The following is a 21,951-nucleotide window of genomic DNA, read 5'->3' as shown; positions in this document are numbered from 1 at the left end:
CATATTAGTTTTATTTATATCTCTGGGATTGAAGTCTTCCCAATGTCTGCAAAAAATGTTACCACTCCTCTGCACTTAACATATTTATGAGAGAATGGAATTGGGCCAAGTCAATAGCGGAGTTATCATCACAGAAAAAGCCTGCTTTAAAATGGAGGTGGATAGAGATCAGTTGGGTGTTTTTTTTGTTTTTTTTTAAGGCTTGTTCTCTGATCTGTGTAGAGAAGGATTGCACAGAGGTTGAAGTCAAATAATGTCTTAAAATAAACTGCTAATAGTATTTACCCAGTTGAATGGTATTTCTTATGGTTTTAACCACCTGTTTTTATCAAATTTTCAATACTTCTGTGATAATTGCTTTTAGATTTAGCCAACAGTTGGTAACACTGCAGAAGGTCAGAATATATTACATATATAATGAAAAGGGATTGACAGCTTGCCATCACAGATGAAAACCCTTTTAATAAATAAAGTCTGGTGCAATATATTTAGCTTACATAAAGGCAGTTTTGCTGGGGAAAAAAATCACCTTTACTGAGGTTGACTTAATGAAACCAATCAGGTCTCTACCCAAAGACTAATGCTTTCATTGGCTGGACAGACTTTCACATTTTCAAATTATTGTAGAATCAGATTGTTTCCTTTTGGTGGGCTGTTTATTTATTCATACCAATGGCTTCATTGGAGCTGAACACTGCAGAGGCTTAATTGGTAACTACATTTAGCACAATTTCTTTAAAAACTGCTGCTGTTTATTATAGATAACATTTTTTATGAACATTAAAACCAACATGAAATGGTGTTCACAACCCATTTTACCTCTGTAATGTGACATATTTTATAAACAGGATAATGAATGAGAAAAAAAAAGTAGGACTTCATTTTATCTTTGGGGAAATGATTGGCTCGTGAAAAGAGGTCTCTATATGAAACACTGCCGGAGGGGAGGGATTGAAAAATGAGATGTTGATGATGTCAGCAAGTCGTTTCAGTGGCGGAGCAAGTTATCAGATAAATTCTTCACAATAAGTCCAGGAATGTGTTTTAATAAAGTAAATGGGGTCAATTTTGACTAAATCTTTTCCAGAATCAGCGACTACATGGATCTGACACCTGTCGACATCGTAGGGAAGAGATGTTATCACTTCATTCACGCCGAGGACGTGGAAGGCATTCGGCAAAGCCATTTAGACTGTGAGTACATCTGCTCACAAATGCACCCAGTCAATCTGTGCAGCCACCCAACAGTGCCAAAAACTACAGAATGGTTGCTTAAGAGCAAGATTCAGTGCCCTTACATGCTTTAGTGAGGACTCATTGATCATTGGTCAATGACATCGTAAGAGCACAGTGTGTTACGTGCCAAAGCTTGTGTAATCTGTTCACTGCAGCACTTCAGTGTAAAGGGAAAGCAGTGTGACAGGCAAGATTATCCATGCTAGGGGTTCTTCTCATAACTGACTATGAAGAATAAGAACCATTTTCTTCTGCCTGATGGGTTGGCGAGCTCACATCTTCAAAACAACAAACCTTATATCACTCGGCAGACACAGAAGCTAGCTGAAAATCTCAGTTCGTTTGACAGTCTTAAGCCCCGTTCACACCGCCAGCGACATCATGCGAGACAGCGACACCATCCCATTCATTTTCAATGAGAGCACAGCGACTTCTGGCGACACAAGCTGACGCTAAAATTGGCGACAGAGATCTCCGTGGGGAGCGACAAGACAAGTTTAGAAAATTTTATGTAAATGACGAGTGACTTTGACTACCAATGAGGGTGAAGGCAGAGGAGCTTACATCATCCGTTTCCAGGCTGGGTGAGTGTGAGATAGTGATGGCAAGATCTGATCATTTTACTGACTTGAGTCTCGATCAGCAAAATGAACAAATCTTTATTCAAGACATTTCGTTCATTTGAGCAGAATTAAATTAAAATGTTACATTTTCAATAGGCAAATCCCCCCCAACACATCTACTTACGCAAACTTTGATTATAGTCCCAATAAGGAAAAATTGATAATGCAGCCAAGGAAAAATTATGAGAAACAGAAAGATTAGTTCACCTCTGGAATCTTCTTGTCTGAGTCGTTCGTTCTTTTGTCACTGCATAGCGTATACGGCTGTCACGTGACAAAAGAACGAACAACTCGGACCAAAAGACTCGAGAGGTGAACTGATCATTTCTGTTTCCTGTGTGAGCAATGCATAGCGTATACGGCTGTCACGTGACAAAAGGACGAACGACTTGGCCAAAAGACTTGAGAGGTGATCTGATCATTTCTGTTTCCTGTACAGCGCCAATGCGGTTTTCACGTAACAAACGATGCGCGGCCAACACAAAATGAACAAATCACTCTCTGAGACTACTCGTTCTTCTGAGTCACATAAAAGATTCATTCAAAATGAAACGAATCATTCATGAACGACCCATCACTAGTGTGAGATACTGGAACTGAACCGAGTACAGGCAAGATGGAGGAGAAGTTTCTGTGAGCAATTTCACTGTTCTGTATCATTTGTCTTTAACCACATAGTTATGGCCTAATAAAATGATGCTGGAAAACCGAGTCGGCATTCTGAGTGAGTTTGATTCATATATTGACATAACGTTCGTCTTGTTTAATGATATGATGCATTAAGCACTGCTGCAGGTTAAATAAAATGCTCTCCCCTGCAGAATGTGCATTTTTAGAGGCAAAAGAACTGATTCTTTGTCACATTAGTATGATATCTTAGTTTTATTGGCAGTATCATCTGTAAACAGCATTTCAAACGCTACTATGGCCAGTTGTGCAGTCCACCAATAACGTTAGAGTGGCGGCAGCAGTAGGAAAGCCCACCAGCGACACAGATCGCAAAGTCTAGCGACATGCCGCCCGCGGTGTGAACAGGGCTTTAGGGAACCTACACACTAGAGAAAGCTCTGCCGTTTGACGAACAGGAATGCAAATTTTCATTTTTGGTTGACCTATTCCTTTAAATTGTCTCAAATTTTGTTCACATGATGGACCGTCACTTTCGCAAACCCTTGCGTCCTTGCGATGCACCATCCCCATTGAAATCAGTGGATTTGCAGCATTCTCTGACACACTGTCAACTCTAGTGTGTAGGGGCTCTTATGCTGGGCTTACACATTACACTCATCCTTTCAGGTTAAGATGCTCCTCTTACCATAAATGCACTGAATTTCGAGTGTATTTTATGCCATGTAGTATTCATCTGTGCAGATCCACTGCTGGAGAGCTCTTTGAAGGTTCCTCAACCTTTTGCACGTGCCACTTTCATCGCTCTCGGCAGGAGGGCCGCTGACCGTCTAGAGGAACATACACACTTTTTGAATATCCTAAATCATCTGTTAAGTGTGTTTTGGCAGCAAACCTTCCCCTCACCCCCTCCGCAGTGATGGCTGAAATTCAAGGCATCACTGAGAGCAGCGTAGCATTTTTATACAGTAAATGTGTGTGCCGCTCTGCTGCAGGCAGGTTGCCATTATTTAAGTAGTGAGGGTCGAATCACAGGAAGAGGAGGAGGCAGGGGATAAATTCCTCGTTTTATTAGGTGTTTGCAGAGCAGGGCGGGTGTCCTTGGGGCTGGCAAGGGAATTTAGAGCTGTCTGATTAGATATTGGGAGTTCAACTGAATTAGAGCGCAATTACCACTGTATTGCACTGTCCCTTTGCCTTAAAAAGCCACCAGATTGGGTCCATTAGACCTTGATTTGAAACCCAGTGGAGGCAGAGGAGAGAGGAGTGAAGCCCTCAATTGCATTGATAGCGGATAGAGAGAGACGGTGTGAAAGGTGGAGGAGATGGATAGAAAAAGAGAGTGGCAAATCCCCAGCTACCACTGGCTTTCTAACCATCTATTACGCATTAGCATGGCGGCAATCAACATAAATCTAACAGCACTGTGATGGCTATTCGTGTTGCTACTGTAGAAAAATGGGTAGGGCTGCTGTTCCTGCATTTTAATCCATATGTTCATACTCAGTATGATAAATTGTGATGTTCCTGGTTAGAAGGAGTGTTGCTTCTTTGAAACTGTAGCTTGCTACAGTCATGCTATCCTTTTGAAAAAGTAGCTAGCTACACTAGCTAAGTTACTAACAAAAAGTAGCTACTAAAATAGGAAATACTTTGAAGCTCTTATAAGGAATGTTCCAGGTTCAGTACAAGTTAAGCTTAATCGACAACATTTGTGGCATATGTTGATTACTCGTCCCTCGTTTATAAAAAAAGAAGAAGCAAAAATCACGGATACAGTGAGGCACTTACAATGGAAGTAAATGGGGCCAGTCCATAAACGTTAAAATAGTCACTGTTTTAAGAGTATAGCTGCAAGATGTAAACATTATCTGTGTTAGCATGATTTTAGTGTAATAAAATAAGTGATTTACTGGTGCTACTGCATTTACCAGATTAAAAGGTTACCCAATGTTACATCGTCATGACAACAAAGTTGTTATATTGGATATAACTTTAGACAGAAAAGGTTACTAAGTGATTTTATCACACTAAAACCATGTTAACATGAGACGTTTATGTCTCTTGGCTATACTTGTAGTAAACAGTGTTTATTTTAATGTTTATGGACTGGGCCCCATTCACTTCCATTGTAAGTGCCTCACTCTAACTGCAACATTTGCTTCTTTTTATATATATATATATATATATATATATATATATATATATATATATATATATAAATGAGTCATTTTTGTGGCAATCAACATTATGCCACAAATGTTGTTGACTAAGTTAAACTTGTATTGATGATGTAATTTAATTTTGAAATCAGAGCAATATGTATCTGTCACAAAAACAGTAAGGATTTCAACTAATAAAACTAGAAAACACCCTAATTTACATTACTGGGTCCAAAACAACTAAATATTTTGATACTGAAAAAAAATCTAAATGTGATTTTTTCACAGGGACTCAAGGGAATCTTTCTCAGAATGAACTAATTCAGTAAAATTAAATGAATTGGAGTTCCCAAGGTTTCATTTGAGAGAGAGAGTGGACAGTTTAGGGGAGCGCAGTTAATTATTGCCTCAGTAGCTTGTTTGAGGAAAAGCTGCAGTATTCTGAGTTACTACTTGAGATACTTATCTACTTTACTAAGTTAAAGACCTCGCTACCTAGCACTGACATGTGTCTTCTCGGCTTCATTCAAAGCCAAATCTTCAGGTACATGAGCATGACGCACGTGACTAAGAAGTAGTCGATCTCCAGCTGATTGCTAATCAGACACTGATATCAGATAACACAGGGCCATCAGATTGGTTAGAGCCAGGGGCGAGAGAGAAGACGTCAATCTGGTCAAACCTCTCGACAGATCTGTAGTGCCAGTGCATTGTACTGTACAAGTGGTCAGGGCTTGAGTGAATGTATGCAGTAATGCACTTTTTGAACCGTGACATATGATACATTACAGTTACAAATATTGGGGAGTTTGTACACTGCTGACCAAAGTATTTAAAGGCCTAATAAAGCGTTTTTAATATATTTAAATGGAGTACACTGACCTAGGGTTGCAAAAAAAACTGTTGATGTTCCTTTATAAACTAGAACGTTCTGACTCTGAATTATGATTGAATGAGTCGCGTTCAAAGCCATTGTAAAATGCACACCCCTGACTTCACATTCTACATTAATGCGACAAGTTGCTGCATTGCTTGACCACAGCATGAGTTAGGCTTATGAACTACTACTTTTCAGACCAATGGAAGACTCAGGGCAGTTTTTGGGAAACCTGTTTGAAAACAACTAATATTTTTGCTATTCCGTTTGGTGACACAAGTGGTGCAGAAATTTCTGTTGACTGGATATTGGTGTCTTTTATCCTTTTCCTTTTACCATAGTGTTATAAAAGCAATACGCCACTCAAGGCCATGCATTACAATCATTTTACCACATGCACAACATAAAGCAAAAACCCAAAAAATTATCTTTCATTCTCATTTATTAAAATTGCAGTACTATGCAAAAGTACAGAAGATGTTTCACAAAAACATTTGTCTTAAGATCTTAATTTATATCTTCAGCTTTAGTGTATCAATAGAAAATATAAATTTTAGGCTTCCAAATATTCCTTTTGCAAATAGAATATATTAGAAGAACAGGGAGCCCTGCAACAAATGGCACGGCCCCCACAGAGCCCCCCACTGAACAACGAGTCAGTCTGAGATTACATGAAGAGACAGAAGCAATTGAGACAGCCTAAATAGATAGAAGAACTGTGGCAAACTCTCCAAGAAGCTTGGAACATCCTATCTGCCAACAACCAAGAAAAACTGTGTACCAAGGAGAATTGGTGCTGTTTTGAAGGCAAAGGTGGTCACAGCTATGTTTTTTATGTTTACTGGACTTTGTAGGATATTAATTGATAAAAGAAAACTATTTATGACATTATTTTTGAAGAAATCCTCACTATGCAACATTTTTCACAGGTGCCTAAAACTTTTGCACGGTACTGTACGTTTGTTGGGTTTAGCTTTACTTTTCACACACTGCTGATTTTAGTTTTTAATACAAAAAAATAGTCCTAGTTTACTGAAGGAAAGCCAATGGTAGCGTTCATAAAGAATTTGAGACCAGGTTTTATATGGGCAGAAATGCATTGTGACAGCTCTGACCTCACCTGTGTCAGCTACAGAACAAAACCAACACTGCTTAAATTAATAAAAGACACTGTGTTACACGACCGCGTATAATACTCACCGCATAAATGGTCTGCGGGTGTGTGTGCTTTTGCCAGCTGAGAGAGACAGGGAAAGAGAGCACGAGGTGGGAAACGATGGCTCACAGAAGTGTGGAGAAACCCCAGGAGACTAAAGCTCTGTGCCTGAAGGCAGACTACAAGAGATGGTCTCTGAAGACTAGTTCAAACTGACTTTAATGAAAAACTCCCTTCACTCCTTATTGTGCTTGAGGATAGACTGCACAGCTGCGGAAAAATACACCTGCCCTAACACTCATCGCATGTACCATTGACAATGTTTCTTCAGTTTTCCTTCGTTACGGATTCAGAGTAAACATGAAGTAGATGTTTCTGTTAGTCTGTATACACGTATACACTGTATTTACGTCAGTAGTTATTCTTTTGAAAGTATTGTTGTGGCTACTTCATTATTTTTATGGGCTTTTTGCCTTTATTGGGACAGGACAGTATGGACATGATAGTAAATGGCAAGGCAAAGAGTTTTAGGGTGGGATCGAGAAAACGGGAAATTGGGTCACCCACAGTGCAACACACCAAAACATGTGCATTACCCACTATAAAACTTTCTGAAGTTGTTGATAAACTACCATTACATGTGGAAACATGGAAACGCTCGCTGAAAAGTCCCTGTTTTCCCTCAAACCCTGTTAGAAACATGGTGTGAAAAAGGAAAAGGTTGTCAAGCTGGTTTTTGGAACATGTTAAATGGTTTGTTGCTGGTTAGACAATGGTTCCCCATCAACCTCTAACCAGTTCTACTAAGGCCTCAATGGCTGTTAGTCTAGTTGGTCAACCATCTAAACTAGCCTTGACCAGCTAATGACCATAAACAGCCAGCTTTAACCAGCTAGAAACCATGTTGAAATAGCTACCACCTGAAACTCCAGTAGGAAAAAAAAAATACTTTTATTCAAATACTTCTTTAAAACTGACAAGTGATCACATATTTACTTGTTGTGAAACCAAAATGCCTTGAAATTGTTATGCTACTTTGAAAACTATGCACTCCATGCAGTCGTAATTTTACTTCTCGCCATTTCTCTAAATGGCCAACACATTTACTTTCTCTGCTGGCGAAGTCACACCATTAGATCCAAAGAATACAACATAAAAACCTCCAATTCACTTCTCAAGCCAAACCCTGCACAGTCACCGCAGATCTGCACATCTGCTCTCTCATTCATAAAATGCTTGTCTTTACAATAATACCCCAGTGGACTGCAAGGACTTTTCCATAAAGCAATTTCACGGGTGTAAATTACTTACTTTTATATGACAGTGACACCCTCTACCCCTCCTGCCGCAAGTGAGGCCACGCTGGGTAAAGGGTATCTGAAAGGTAGCTGCTATTATGGATGGGATCCAAGTGATTTAACAGAACTGAAGGACAGAGGCCCTGATGCCAAGAGAGAGAGAGATAGAATGAGAAAGAACGGAAGTCGAGAGAGAGAGAGAGAGAGAGAGAGAGACGGTCCTGCAGGCTTGCCTGAGGCTTCAGGAGTAGGCAGGCAGATTAAAGAGGCCGTATTCCTTTTAAAGCCTCCAAAAGCAGCCAACGACTCGTGCACCGGAAAATAAAGAGAGGGATATAGAAAGAAAGAGAGAGAGAGTAGGGGAAAAGATAGGTGTGGCTTCATTACCACTAAATCAATAACTCAAGTGGGCCCTGATTGATTTAATGGCAGCGTAACTGAAAGGGGGTTAAAAAATAAGCCTCACCTGTACAGACGTGCTGCCGGGCTGAGCCAAGAGAGCAAGCACATCAAATGTAATGCAGATGAGATCAGGTTTAAACGCAGGGGAAAGATTGTCCTGGAACTTGTAGAGAGTGATGAGGGTTTAAAGGGACTGCTCGGATTGGTGTGTTCACAGAGAGATGTGAAAATCAATTTATGTGTATAACAATCAAATCAAATCAAATCCTTTTATTGTCACTCAGCCGTATACACAATTGCAACAGTGGGTGAAAGTCTTGGGTGCAGTTCCGAGCAACATAGCAGTATGACAATTACAATAAACATCTGATTTACACATAACTCAATTTACACATCTTGTTACACAACACAATATACAATATACGCCTAATAATATATATATGTATGACAATATCTATCTATCTATCCATCTACTGTATTTATCTATCTTTTGTCTGTCTGTCTGTATGCTATCTGCATAACTCCTACCATACTGTAGTTAATTAATGTGATTATTATTTATTTTATTTTATTTTTTATTTTTGGTACAGTAATATTCCTCATACCAGTTAATTTAATCTTTTATCAATAGTTCTGTCATTTTAGATATTAAATATTTTTTTTCCGCATTGAGTATATTTTAAAGCGACAGTTCACCCAAAAATGAAAACTCTCTCTTCATTTACTCACCTTCATACCATCCCAGATGTGTATGTCTTTGTTTCTTCTGCTGAACACAATAAAAGGTTTTTAGAAAAATATTTTAGCTCGGTAGGTCAACACAATGCAAGTGAATGGTGACCAGACCTTTCAAGCTCCAAGAATTATGTATAGGCAGCATAAAAGTAATCCATATGACGCCAGTGGTAAAATCTATGTCTTCAGAAACGATATAATAGGTGTAACAGATCAATATCAATGTCCTTTTTTTTTACCATAAATCTCCACTTTCACTTTCACATTCTTTTACATTCTGAAAGTGAATGTAGAGACTGAAATATTAATCTGTTTCTCGCCCAACGTGATTGCATCGCTTCAGAAGACATATATTAAACCAATCGAGTCATATGGATTACTGTCTTCGTTTTTTGTGCTTTAAAGTGCAGATCATCATTCACTTGCATTGTATGGACCTACAGAGCTGAAATATTCTTCTAAAAATATTTTCTGTAGAAGATAAAGTCAAACACATCTGGGATATGTTTGTGTTGAGTAAATAATGAGATAATATGAAATATTCCTTTAATGTGCTTTGTTGGCATGACACATAACTTTTTGTATTACCAAAGCATTTGTTGCTTAGCTGCTTACAATGACAATAGTGCAAAACAAAAGTGCATAAAGTAACAAAAAAATTACAAAATAATGGAGAAATCTATCTTGTGCTGTATTACTGTATTTTTGCCTGTAATTTAAAATAAACATCCATAAAAAATTTTTAATAAAAATGTATATCTCTTCTTACCATAGTATCTGTTGTAGTAGAAGTTCCTTTTTATAAATATTCACCATAGTTGTTGATATTATCTTTTATCATCAGTTCTGTAATTTCAGATGTTACATTTTTTTAACACAGACTATTGTTTAGATGCAGTCAGTGTAAACAGAACTTTTCCGTAGATTGTCAGCAGCGTGTAAACTTTGTTAAAGTGAGAGAAGGTTAGAGCAAGGGTATGCCCGCTGGCCATGGTGAACAAGTCAGATAAACAACACTCTGCTTTTTGTCTCAATTTTCTATAGTTAAGGCTTAGTTTTACATTTATTGTTACAGAAAGCAGTCGGGTGAACTAAAGTCAATTATAGGAGCCTTTGGGATGGCTTCTTAAACAATGCTATTAGTCTGTAATGATTTTAATTACTCGACTTATTCTTATATAAATCATTCTTCTCAATGGACTCTTTTTATGGAAAGAGCCATTTGTAGCTGTAATTAAACCCAGAAACTGAATTTACAACCTTGCTTGGATTCTGACAGTTTCTGTTTTGCAGAACAATGATTAATGCAAATTCACATTATTTGAGATCGCCATTTAGTGCTTAATTTAGCCAAAATTATGGCAACTGCCACAGTGTCTTCACAACTGTAGCCTCAAACAAGGACACAATCTAAGGAAAACTAAGCAAACAGTCACAGCACCCTCTGCTGGATCAATGAATTGTAATGGTCAAAATGTGAATAGTTTCTCTTTCAAAGGAAATAGCCTAATGGATTGGTTTGAGCTTTTCCTGGTTATTGTCACCAAGATCTTCAAGTATATGAACAATCATTAATTTAATATATATGAAATATCCATTATTCACACGTTTATTCCTTCCTCTCATGTGTTTCCCTCTTTTTGGCTAACTTTTCCTTTTCTATGTCCTTCCTCTCTTCTTGTATCCACTCCTCTCACCTTTCTATAGTGATGAATAAAGGTCAGTGTGTCACAAAGTATTACCGCTGGATTCAAAAGAATGGAGGTTATATCTGGATCCAGTCTAGTGCCACCATTGCAATCAATGCCAAGAACGCCAACGAAAAGAACATCATCTGGGTCAACTATGTTCTCAGGTAAAGGAGTCCTTTACTCTGATAAAAACCCAATTTCTTTTGCTTTTGGTCATCTTGCACTGCCACAAGTAAGTACTGTAATTCTTACTTGAGAGAGTTAGTAATAGTTCTGTAAGGTGACGAAGGCCAAATATGTCAGTCTTCTCAAGCTGCAGTGTAATTTCGTACATTCTTTGGTTCAGGGTGTGGGCTTAGAGATCATTAGGAAGCTCTGTGGATTGGGATGTTTAGGAGAAGAAAGTGAAAGATGTTTCACACTCCTATGAAAAATCTACAACTGGCAAAGTGAATGACTTCTATCTCCTAACTTTGGCTTTTTTGTGGCTTTTTTTATGGACAGTAATCCTGAGTACAAAGACACACCAATGGATATTGCACAGCTACCCAACCTACCAGAGAAAGCGTCTGAGTCCTCAGAAACATCCGATTCGGAATCAGACTCCAAGGAGCACTCTGGTAGGGTACCACCACTTACACCACTAATCACAAATATGCCTCAAACTAGTGTATAATTCAGTGTTTCCTGCATTGCTGTTTAGCAGTAGCGCTGCGCCACTACTGACTCTGCAGCATCACTGCAAATATAAAAGTAAAAACATTTGCGCTGATGTGCGCTTGAGGTTCGTCATGAGAAAAACACTGGGCACTGCAAAATAATAAATAAAGCACCCAGCTTTCCATTCCATAGTCCTGTATGGGTTGGACTCTAACAACATTCATAAAGCAAGACGTTGCAGGGCAACTCTGGTCTAACAAGTGGCCTCTCCCCCTTGCAAAGAGAGAATGCACGATTCTAAGTGAACTAGACCGGTTCTGTGCATGCTCAACAATTCCATCTTGTGCTCGTAACAAACGAGCTCCGCTCCAGATTCACTATAATTTCACATTTATGTATTTCCAAATGCTACAAGTTACTATACAAATCTTAAGAAACCCCATGCCATGACGCCGGGTATTTATGGACAGAGGAGAGGAGAAGCACATTATAAAGCTATTGTCAAATCAGCTACACACACAAACTTCCTTAATTTTTCCGTCAAACTGAAAGCTCAATAGTTTAGAAAACTTTGGTTTAAGATTTTGTTACAGAAATACATTACTACTGTATAATAATAATAACAATAATATGTAGCATTAACAATAATAATGATGGTAATAATAATTATTTTTGCATGTAATTTCAATGAGCTGAGGAATCCGCTGCTGCGAACACAGAATCCTGGTGGAAACATTGATATAATTGACCTTTCGCTAAGCTCCGCCCCCCTTGGTTAAAGTTGCTCCCTCTGACAAGCTCTGCAGAACTCTCCATTGGAACGAATGGGAGATTGCCATGAACGAAGCGGTTTTTGGCAAAATATTCTCATAAAAGAAATGTATAATATTATTACGTGGGCTGAAATGAAGAGTGACATTGTAAAACATATTTATCTGATGTTGTTTGTAAAAGAAATTGTTAAATTACACAGTAATTTGATTGAAAACTGTGCAGACTGTGAATCAGAATCACAGTCACTTGAAAAGAGAAAAGTGTCATTTAATAGCGATTACACAACTGATAACATTAATGTAAGTGAACAGAACTGCTTATAACACCTCATAACACACTCATTTTGATGCTGTGAACTCTTTATTTACTATCGCCTTTACTAAGACCTGAATCAATACATACATTAATTCATGTTAAGTTATTAGCTTTAATTTACCTTGGAGCAAATGTGGGTGTCCTAGCTGATGTTATGCATGTTCATATGGGTATGTGAAATGACACACTTTAATCCATTGTATGCTCTTCTCAATAATTATTTAAAGATTTTTTTTAAAAGAAAGAAAAAACACTGCATGTATCCTCTCTAGGTACCTCGTGTCGCTATTACGAGTGACCCAGCAACAACGTTTTTGGATAATTTCATTAAAATCCAGCTTAAAACTACTCAAACACACATTACTCCAATAGGCTCTCATTGTAAAAACGCACTGCTTGTCAGAGAAATGGCGGCAGGGCAACAGTTGCTAAGACAGGACTGGTCAGAAACGCTTTTAAGACGGGACTCAACGAAGGGTCAGTTACAGTGCTTTTTTGGGTTTGGTGGTGAATAAAGATCTGGGTTGGTAACCTGAAGGTTGATGGTCCATGAGCTATTACCATTGTGCCCTTGAGCAAAGCACTTACCCTAGAGTGCTCCAGGGGGAATGACCTTGCCATAAGTGTCCAGCAAGTCCCTTTGGGTTAAAGTGTCTGCTAAATGACAACTTACTTACAATGTGCAGTTCTATTTAACATATTGTCAAAGTGCAAAATCACAATCCAGATGCATTGAAGTAACACTGTATAGAGCACACTTGAAAGGTTTCTTTTAACCAAATTTGAATGTCTCATGTCAGGGCTCTTACAGTGTAAAATATCTTCATTTCAATAATTACTGGAAATTATGTAGGACAAGGAAATGTGGTGTTTTTTATATGTCCCTAAAACTGGTGTAAATAGTCAATTAAGACTCCTCAGCCAGTTGAAGATATTAATTATACATTCCAAAAGAAGATGTAGTGAGATTCCAGAGATGGTGGAGGCTGTGAAGTGAACAAGACTGGGTGACAGTCTGGGGAAAGTGCCAACATATTGGCCTCTGGGCATCTCTGCCTGCCGAGCCTTTTGCCAGCCTTTATCACAAAGGTTACAGTCTGTGCCAGCTGCAGCTGGACCAAACCATGCCCTGTTCTCCTTTCACACTCCCGCACCTATCTTCTCCACACCCCGCCTTCTCCTCCTTCTGTTGTTTTCTCTCTTTATCTCACTGTCTTTCTCTTCTAGTGCACATTCCTCCTAAGGCCAGAATCATCAAATGCCTGTGAGATGTATTAGCCTCACAGCTTTGAAAATGTTTTTCCTTTACTTAATTTCATGTACTTTGGAAAGAAAACCTTTTGATGTAATTTTGATGTAGGTGTAGATTCATGATTCATGTATTAGAGTGAGCTTGTCTTGTTCTTGTTAGCATAAAGCTATCAAGGTCACTCTGATCTGTTCATGACTTAACTAATGACTAACTGGACGTCACCAAATATAATCACCAGTGGCTAATGCTGTTGCCAAAAATAAAACATCAAAGAATTTTGTCCTGTGCTTAGGAAGCATAATAGATGCAGTAATATGACAACAGTAATTCAACTGGAGTACTTCCAAGTGTCTAAACAAAAAATGAATACCCTGAACCTAAAACACTTGATATTGCTTATTAAACTGATTGTTGTACCAAGTAAAAAGTTGAAGACCTTAGAAGATTTTTCTATTTCTCTGAATTCAATGATATGAAAGTGAATTTAAAGACATGTCCTCTAAACCTTTTTTTTCTCCCAGAAGACAATGAAAACTCCAAGTCAGATGGGAAAGGGAACCAACCATCCGAGAACAGCGAGGACCCCGAGTCGGACAGTAAGAAACAGACGGGCCGGCCGCCAGAGCAGGAGATGAGACGACAGGAGGAAGGAGACAGTTCCAGCAATCCCGAGAGTCAGGACAGTGATGATAGCCTGGAACCGTCCGACTGCGAAGCCGACCATAAAGAAGGACATCTGGCACGGTTGGGTGGCCTACACATAAAGGTAGAGCGCTATGGTGACGGGGAGGTAACAGAACTGCAGGACTCGCACTCATCTTCCTCCTCAGAGGAAGATGAGGGGGATGAGATTGTGAAGGATTGCAACAGCGGAGAAGAGCTGAGCGGGCCGGCAATGAGTAAACACCAGAAAAGAAAGAAGAGGAGGAAAAAGCAGAAATGGGATGGGAGTCGCCAACGCCTACGTCTGTCTCCCTCAGCCGCTGCCACCCCCAGCCCTGGCAGCCTGGACCCCACCCTCGGAGACCAGCCTCCACTCCTGCTTCCACCCTCCCCAACCAGTGCCTCCGTGCTCAAGATCAAGACTGAGATGTCGGAGCCTATAAACTTCGACAACGACAGCAGCATCTGGAACTACCCACCCAACCGAGAGATCTCCCGCAATGAGTCCCCCTACAGCATGACAAAACCCCACGATACCTTCCCTTCCCCCCAGCCTGCTGGCCTGCAGGTTTCCATTCCTGACTCTGTCCTCACTCCACCTGGTGCCGAGGGTGGAGGAGGCAATAGAAAGCCCAATTTCAATGGCAACAGTAGCAGCACCAACAACAACACCCCAACCACTGTGTCCAGTGCAACTCTGGGAAGCCTGGCTCCTCCTTCCAGTTCCACCACCGCAGACCCCCTCTCCCCACCTCTCTCTGCCTCACCGCGGGACAAGCAGCAGGGTACACCCACCTCCTCTGGTTCCCTGCTATACTCTAGTGACCTAGAAGCCCTGCAGAGGTTACAAGCGGGCAACGTGGTGCTTCCGTTGGTGCAGAGAGTCACAGGCACACTTGCCGCCACCAGCACGGCGTCCCCGCGAGTCTACACCACTGGAACAATCCGATACGCCCCGGCAGATGTCAGCCTGGCCATGCAGGGCAACCTCCTGCCTAACACCCATGCCGCTGTGAACTTTGTGGACGTCAACGGGCCAGGTTTCGGCATAGACCCCAAGACACCCATGGAGATGCTGTACCACCATGTGCACCGGCTCAACATGTCCACCCCGTTTGGGGGCGCAGTCAGTGGAGCCGGGCTCACACAGATGCCAGCTGCCAACGTCTTCACCACGGCAGAGGGACTCTTCTCCACGCTTCCATTCCCTGTCTACAGCAACGGCATCCACAACACACAGACTCTGGAGCGCAAGGAGGATTGAAGCAAAACATTGAGACCATATTACTGTGTTCAACTGTGTTCAAAAGACACTAATGAGGCAAAAGACTGTATCAAAGTTGGGGAAAAGTGAGATGTTCTAGCACTTTGAATTTTGAGCAATTGAGCTTGTGTATCTGAAATGAATGGTTTCTCTTCCTGTGACTTTCTATCTCTTCTACTTGCTCTTTCTTCTCTCTCACAAGTTCTTGATGGCAGTTTCGCTAAACAGACTCAACTCTATTGTAAAGAGTTCCTTCAGAGCCACAGGGAATTCGTAGCACTGTAGCGTGTGTTTTCTCTGCGGTGAGATATTTGTCCAGAGTATGTAACATCCCCATGAGGATGTCTTAAAGGTATTTGAAAAGAAGATTAATAAGAAAAGAAGCTGTTCATGTTTCTAATGGTATCTTGATGTGATTGAGATTGTTTCTGACAAAAGGATGTTACCCTATTTGATGTTGTTCAGAAGGTTATAATGTTCTTTCTAAAAGGGGAATAGTGTTTTAAAATAATGTTTTTTCTTTGTTTTTAGAGCTCAAACTTAACTTGCAAATCATGCATTTAAAAAAAAAAAAGCAATTTTAGCCGGGTATCGACCTGTGAATAGAATGTTACTACAAAATCCCAGGACATGGAACAGGTCAGTGTGAGATTTTTCCAGTTCCATCTTCTGTTTGCAGATCCATGGTGCTATCATTGAGTTACACTCACTCAGCTGGCTGATGTCGGTACCGTTCAGGAACTCCAGACAAATGGCGGCTTGTGAGCTTTTCTACAGAATAGTCAAACCTCGAACAGATTTGTTTTGTTTTGGTTTTGATTTTGGTTAATCACCAGTGAGCGCAGGAGGGTATTTTTTGCTCAATCTAATTGAGTCAGAAAAGGGATATAGAAAATGATTATTTTTTTACGTTTAACAGAACATTACTTTCTATCTCTCAGTGCAACTGAGGCTAATTTTGCATCACTTGAAGATGAATGTTAAACTCCAACAGGCTTTGGTCAAAGCTATCCTTAATTGTTTAGTTTTTTTTTATTTTTATTATTATTATTCATTTTTGTTTTCAACGTTTACACTCCCTCTTTAGCTTACAAGCCTGGTGTCTTTCCCAAAATCGATTACCCTTCAACCCTTTACCCTTTACTCTCTCTGAAAAATCACATATCAAGCGGAGATTGTAATATGGACATGCATTTTCAATCAAAAAATGTTTTAAAAATCCACATGTTGCCAAAAAATTTTACTCTCACAGTTTGGTGTTAAAACACTGTGATTTGATGTTTAAAAAAATGCTAAAGTAATAAAACGGAAGAAAACTGTCACTTTATCCTTTGGCAGCCGTCCATCGAGTCATCTATTATGCAGCGTGATAACCGTAAACTTGTACAATGTGTAAGTGTCATTGGCTGTCAGTCTCCATAGCAACTTAAGTGTGTGTTACTATATGCAGTATATACTGAGCTAATGTAGCTGTTTTGTCCTTTGTCCTCTCTGTGCTAGTCCAGGCTTGGACGAGGGAAACATTTGTTTCTCGTCCGGCCCCCTTGCAGTCTTAGTGAACCAGTGGAGGTTAGTGGATTTTGTGTGGTGGCCTTTCCAATGTAGTGTCACCTTTTTTGCTGCTTCCTTTTTGTATGTATTACTTTCTTATGTTTCTGCTATTGCTTTGCTGTCGTGTAGTCTACAGATCTCTCTCTCTCTCTTCTTCTCAGAGATAAAAGACTCTGAACTAGCTCAAAGGTTTAAGGAGCTTCTTTTTTTTTCTTTTTTTTTTTTTTTTTTTTTTTTTTTGCCACTGAGGAATTCTGGGATTGCAGTTTCCAGCTCCAAAATAATGAGGAATTAAAACAAACTGAAGTAGCATTTACTAGACTGGAACCTAAAAAGCCTCAGATGTGAAACATTCCCAGAGTCCCTTGTGCTTCTCTTGTGCATTGGGTGTATTTCATTGGTTTCCACCAAACCTGTTGACTTCAAGAACCCTGCAACTCACAGGAAATATTAAAAGATTACGGTAGTATTTCAGGACAATAAACAGTTTTAAAGATTTCTAAAGAGATGAAAAAAAATATTTCGCACTATAAAATCTATTTTTATAGGTGTTTTTGAAATGCATGTTTACTAAGTTGATTGTTTGGTTTACTTGATTTTGTTCGGTCCAACGGCTTTGTCGATGTTTAGTGTTTTTTAGTCTGTCCAGCAAAGGGAAGAGGGAGCCTTTGTCTTTTTACCTGAATCAGGCTTCCCCCCAACATCAGGAAACTTGTGTCTGTGGTTTCTGTGAAGATGTGTTGTTACTCAAACCCAGGTAATGATATTCATATGTTTTTAAAAATGATAACGGGACTTGCTGTTGGAACAGTTGCAGGAGAGCTTGGCGTCACCGCTGCAGGTTAACGGGATCCTAGATTTTAGCATTTTGTATGTAGAGCAGAGACGTTTGGGACGGGGTGGGGGGGGATTTAGGGGCAGCTCCCAAAACAGACACTGTGGACAAGGAAATACACCCATATGTAACTGACCGAACAGCCGGGCGAGCTGTCTCAATGTATCTGTGTTGTGTCAAAATGATTGCTGGTGATTTAATCTTAAACTAATCTCAGCTGCTGTCAGATAAATAGTGTTTAAAATTACAATATGAGAAATCAATTCATTACCTGTGAAGACTGTGTCTGTGTTTTTAACTATTTCTTGTACAATTATACAGATTCTTTTATGAGGAACTTGGTGCCAAGTAGAAGAATATGGGAGAAAGGGGATTCTCTTAATATCAGTGTTAACAGTGTGATAAATTCTAAATACAAACCAATTAAAATATTAAAAAGAGAAAACTATGGTACATTTTTTTATTTTGTTTTTTGTTTTCAGAAGAAAAGAAAAAAAACATAACTAACTGAAGCTAACTTTGAGTGCCTGGCTTTTTCTTTTTTTTTTTTTTTTTTTTAAACACCATATTTGTTCATTTACCATGAATAATGCTGCAATTCAAAAATGTACATACTTCATTTTACAACAGGGTTATTTTATACTTTTGTAGGTTTTCATCAGTTAAAGCGACATGTCATACATGGTTGTCTTTCTGTAACAGTTTTTTTACCATCTTACAGGTGCCATATTCATAATAAACTTTTCTTGGATTTGTTACTATCTGGCATCATTTCTTTTACATTCTGTTCATCATAAGTGAATGCCAAACATCAGTGATTATTCTTTGCTTTCCTCCTTTACTGCTTCTTTCTGTTCTTTCTTGCCGTCTTATGTTTTCCCCCGGTCCTTAATTTTGGTTAATGCACGTACAGTAGTTGATGCCTTTTTTAGTTACCAATGGGTTTCAGGTAAGGGGATATCAAAATATTCCCATGTAGCCCAGCTATCTTTTACTTCCATACACAATAAATGGCAATCCAGTGCACTTGTACAGTGTCCATAGGGCCTTTGAGTTCGACGTGTTTTAGCAGTGGCTGAGTGAATCTCCTTTTCATTGGACAGATTCTCACGGGTATTTCTGATATGTTATTCCATTATTCAGTTAGCAGGAAAATTTCAATCTGTGTCTTCTACTATACTGATATCACTGTAACTTCCTACAGCAAAGTTAAATAAAAGGGAAAAAATGCTTCCTTTTAATAGTGTTTTACTTTAGATTTTTTTTTCTTTTTTTTTTTTCTCAATGATAATGAGTTTTGTGACTTTGATTGTTGACAGAATAAGAATATAAAGCTATTTAATTCATGTGGAGAGCTTAGATCAGATAATTTGGTCTTGGAAGAATCTGATGAGCAATGTTTGAGTTGAACACTGAAAAGAAAATGTTGAAAGTAGGATGTCCGATGTAATACTTATATGTACTATTTTATACAATTTAGTGATAGCATATGAGATGTTCACAAAACGGAATGCTTATTTTGCTCAAAATTCACCTAAAATATGTTAAAACAGAATATGTTTATTATTCACTAAAAAGGTTAATGGTAATCTCAAAATGGACAAAAATCTGCCAGTTAATCACCTGGCCAATATATCTTTCTGTCAGTAATTGAAATCCCTGACATTGATGTTACTGAGGTTTCTTCTGAAACTCTATAGGACACACATGTTATATTACTAGGTTCTTTTAATTAGGTATTATTAAAGGTATAGTTCACCCAAAAATGAAAATTCTCTCGTCATTTACTCACCATCATGCCATCCCAGATGTGTACGACTTTCTTCCTTCTGCTGAACACAAGTTAAGATTTTTAGAAGAATAACTCAGCTCTGTTGGTTCACACAATGCAATTGAATGGTGACCAGAACTCCAAAAGCACCAAAAAGGAAATAGGGTGAGCATAAACGTAATCCATCAGACTCCAGTGGTTTAATCAATGTCTTCAGAAGCAATCCAGTTGGTTTTGGGTGAAAACAGACCAAAATATAACTCCTTTTTCACTGTACATTTTGAAAGCAGTCTTCTTGACGATCATGATTTAAAGCTCGATTACACTTCCTAATGCCATCTAGTGCTCTACGCATGCGTCAAGCACTAGAAAGTGTAATCAGGCTTGAAATCATGATAGTGCATAGAGACTGCAATGACAAGATGTAAAGTGAAAAAGGAGTTATATTTTGGTCTGTTCTCTATCAAAACCAACTGGATTGCTTCAGAAGACATTGATTAAACCACTGGAGTCATACGGATTACTTTTATGCTGACTGTATCTCCTATTTGGAGCTTTTGGTGTTCTGATCACCATTCACTTGCATTGAAAGGACCAATAGAGCTGAGATATTCTTCTAAAAATCTTTTTTTGTCTTCTGCAGAAGAAAGAAAGTCATACACATCTGGGATGGCATGAGGATGAGTAAATGATGAGAGATTCTTTTTTTTTGGTTAACCCTTTAAGCAAAACTCTCCATTTGTTTTTTATTTAATCTCATTGCCATCTAAGAGAAACCATTTTTGTATTTTTCCTTAGCAGTGGGTTTAGCAAATGCAAAAGGTTTTCTTTAGATTTAGGCATAGACAGCAGATGCCAACACTCAACACTATTACTGCTACATTGCTTTTGAAAGTAGAAGCATGCTTTTGTTCAGTGCTAAGTAACACTGTCACTTGCTCTTCATTTTTTTCCTTCACTGTCTCCCTTTCACCTTTCCTCTCTGCCCTGTTTTTCTCTCTTGTTCTCTCCCTCTGCTGCATATTATTCTCCCCTGACTTCAGGCACTGAGGGGAGGTCACCGCTGAAGCCCACTGAAGAAATCCAACCAACTTTAAATATTTTACGCAATTTTAAATGAAGGCCATGAATGATAGATCACAGGAGTGAGATAGAGAAAGAGCACTGAGAAGGAGGAGGTGTTGAAAAGGCCCAAACCTGAATCCTCCCTAATGACTAGGAGCTCTCCATCTCCCCTATACAGTCCTTATTGGAAATCAGAGTGTGTTTATATAGCAAAGACCATCTCATTAGGACAGCTACAAGTACATTGTAATGCCTATAGGAATATGAGATAACTGTCTCTCATCTACTGAACATGTTCATACACTGTTTGAACCAATTTAACCTGATTTTGATCAGAGACAGACAGGCATGGTTTAAATTCATGACAGATAGACAGACAGACAGATTTAAAAAATAATTGTTATAAATATAAATATAAAATAAAATTATTTATTTTAATAAATATATAAAAATGTATAGTAATAATAATATAATTGGTAATATAGTATTATTAATAATAATAAAAATGTTAGCGCTTTTTAAATATTCCTCTCTTGTATCAGATTGCACTAGCATTTTCCACATTGCATTGTGACTTTATCCTCTTTACCCATGGTAAAATCACTGTAGAGCATGGCCTCTCATGGCTTATTACTTTAATTTACAGTGGCTTTGAAAGTGGCTGATCCAATCAGATTTTAGACTGGAATTATCATTCAAAAAACAAAAACAGACAGACAGACAGACAGACATGGCAACTAGAAATATGTTATATTCACATTTTATGAGATTGCGTATTTATATATGAGATTTATGTATTGGAGCCAATGAAGTGTTTCATCTGAACTGTGAAATTCAGTGTGGCAAGAGTGACATCTAGTGGTTAAGTCGTAAACTACAGTTACTTCATCAGCTCCAGTCGCTGTTGTATTGTATGATTTTTTAACATTGTTGTTATGGTTGAAGTTTTAGGGATGTTCTGTTTAATTGTGAGATGAACACTTGAGAGCTCCTT

General features: G+C 38.8%; 1 protein-coding gene across 3 annotated transcripts in view; it reads left to right on the top strand.

The window, feature by feature from the left end:
• Positions 1-19,340, top strand: part of LOC127455490 (neuronal PAS domain-containing protein 3-like) — a 425,888-nt gene extending 406,548 nt beyond the window's left edge. For 2 of the 3 annotated variants that reach the window (XM_051723437.1, XM_051723439.1), the window contains 4 exons: positions 1,088-1,194; positions 10,824-10,971; positions 11,312-11,427; positions 14,330-19,340. In XM_051723437.1, coding sequence (XP_051579397.1) covers positions 1,088-1,194; positions 10,824-10,971; positions 11,312-11,427; positions 14,330-15,735 — 1,777 coding nt within the window. In that variant the 3' untranslated portion in view covers positions 15,736-19,340. The remainder of the gene's footprint in view (positions 1-1,087; positions 1,195-10,823; positions 10,972-11,311; positions 11,428-14,329) is intronic. The other variant, XM_051723438.1, reaches the window with a different exon arrangement.
• The last annotated feature ends 2,611 nt before the right edge of the window (positions 19,341-21,951 follow it).

The sequence above is a fragment of the Myxocyprinus asiaticus genome, chromosome 17 (assembly GCF_019703515.2).
Source record: "Myxocyprinus asiaticus isolate MX2 ecotype Aquarium Trade chromosome 17, UBuf_Myxa_2, whole genome shotgun sequence".
Taxonomy (NCBI): Eukaryota; Metazoa; Chordata; class Actinopteri; order Cypriniformes; family Catostomidae; genus Myxocyprinus; species Myxocyprinus asiaticus.
Note: the sequence above shows the minus strand (reverse complement) of the source record. Positions and strands in the feature narration are given on the sequence as shown.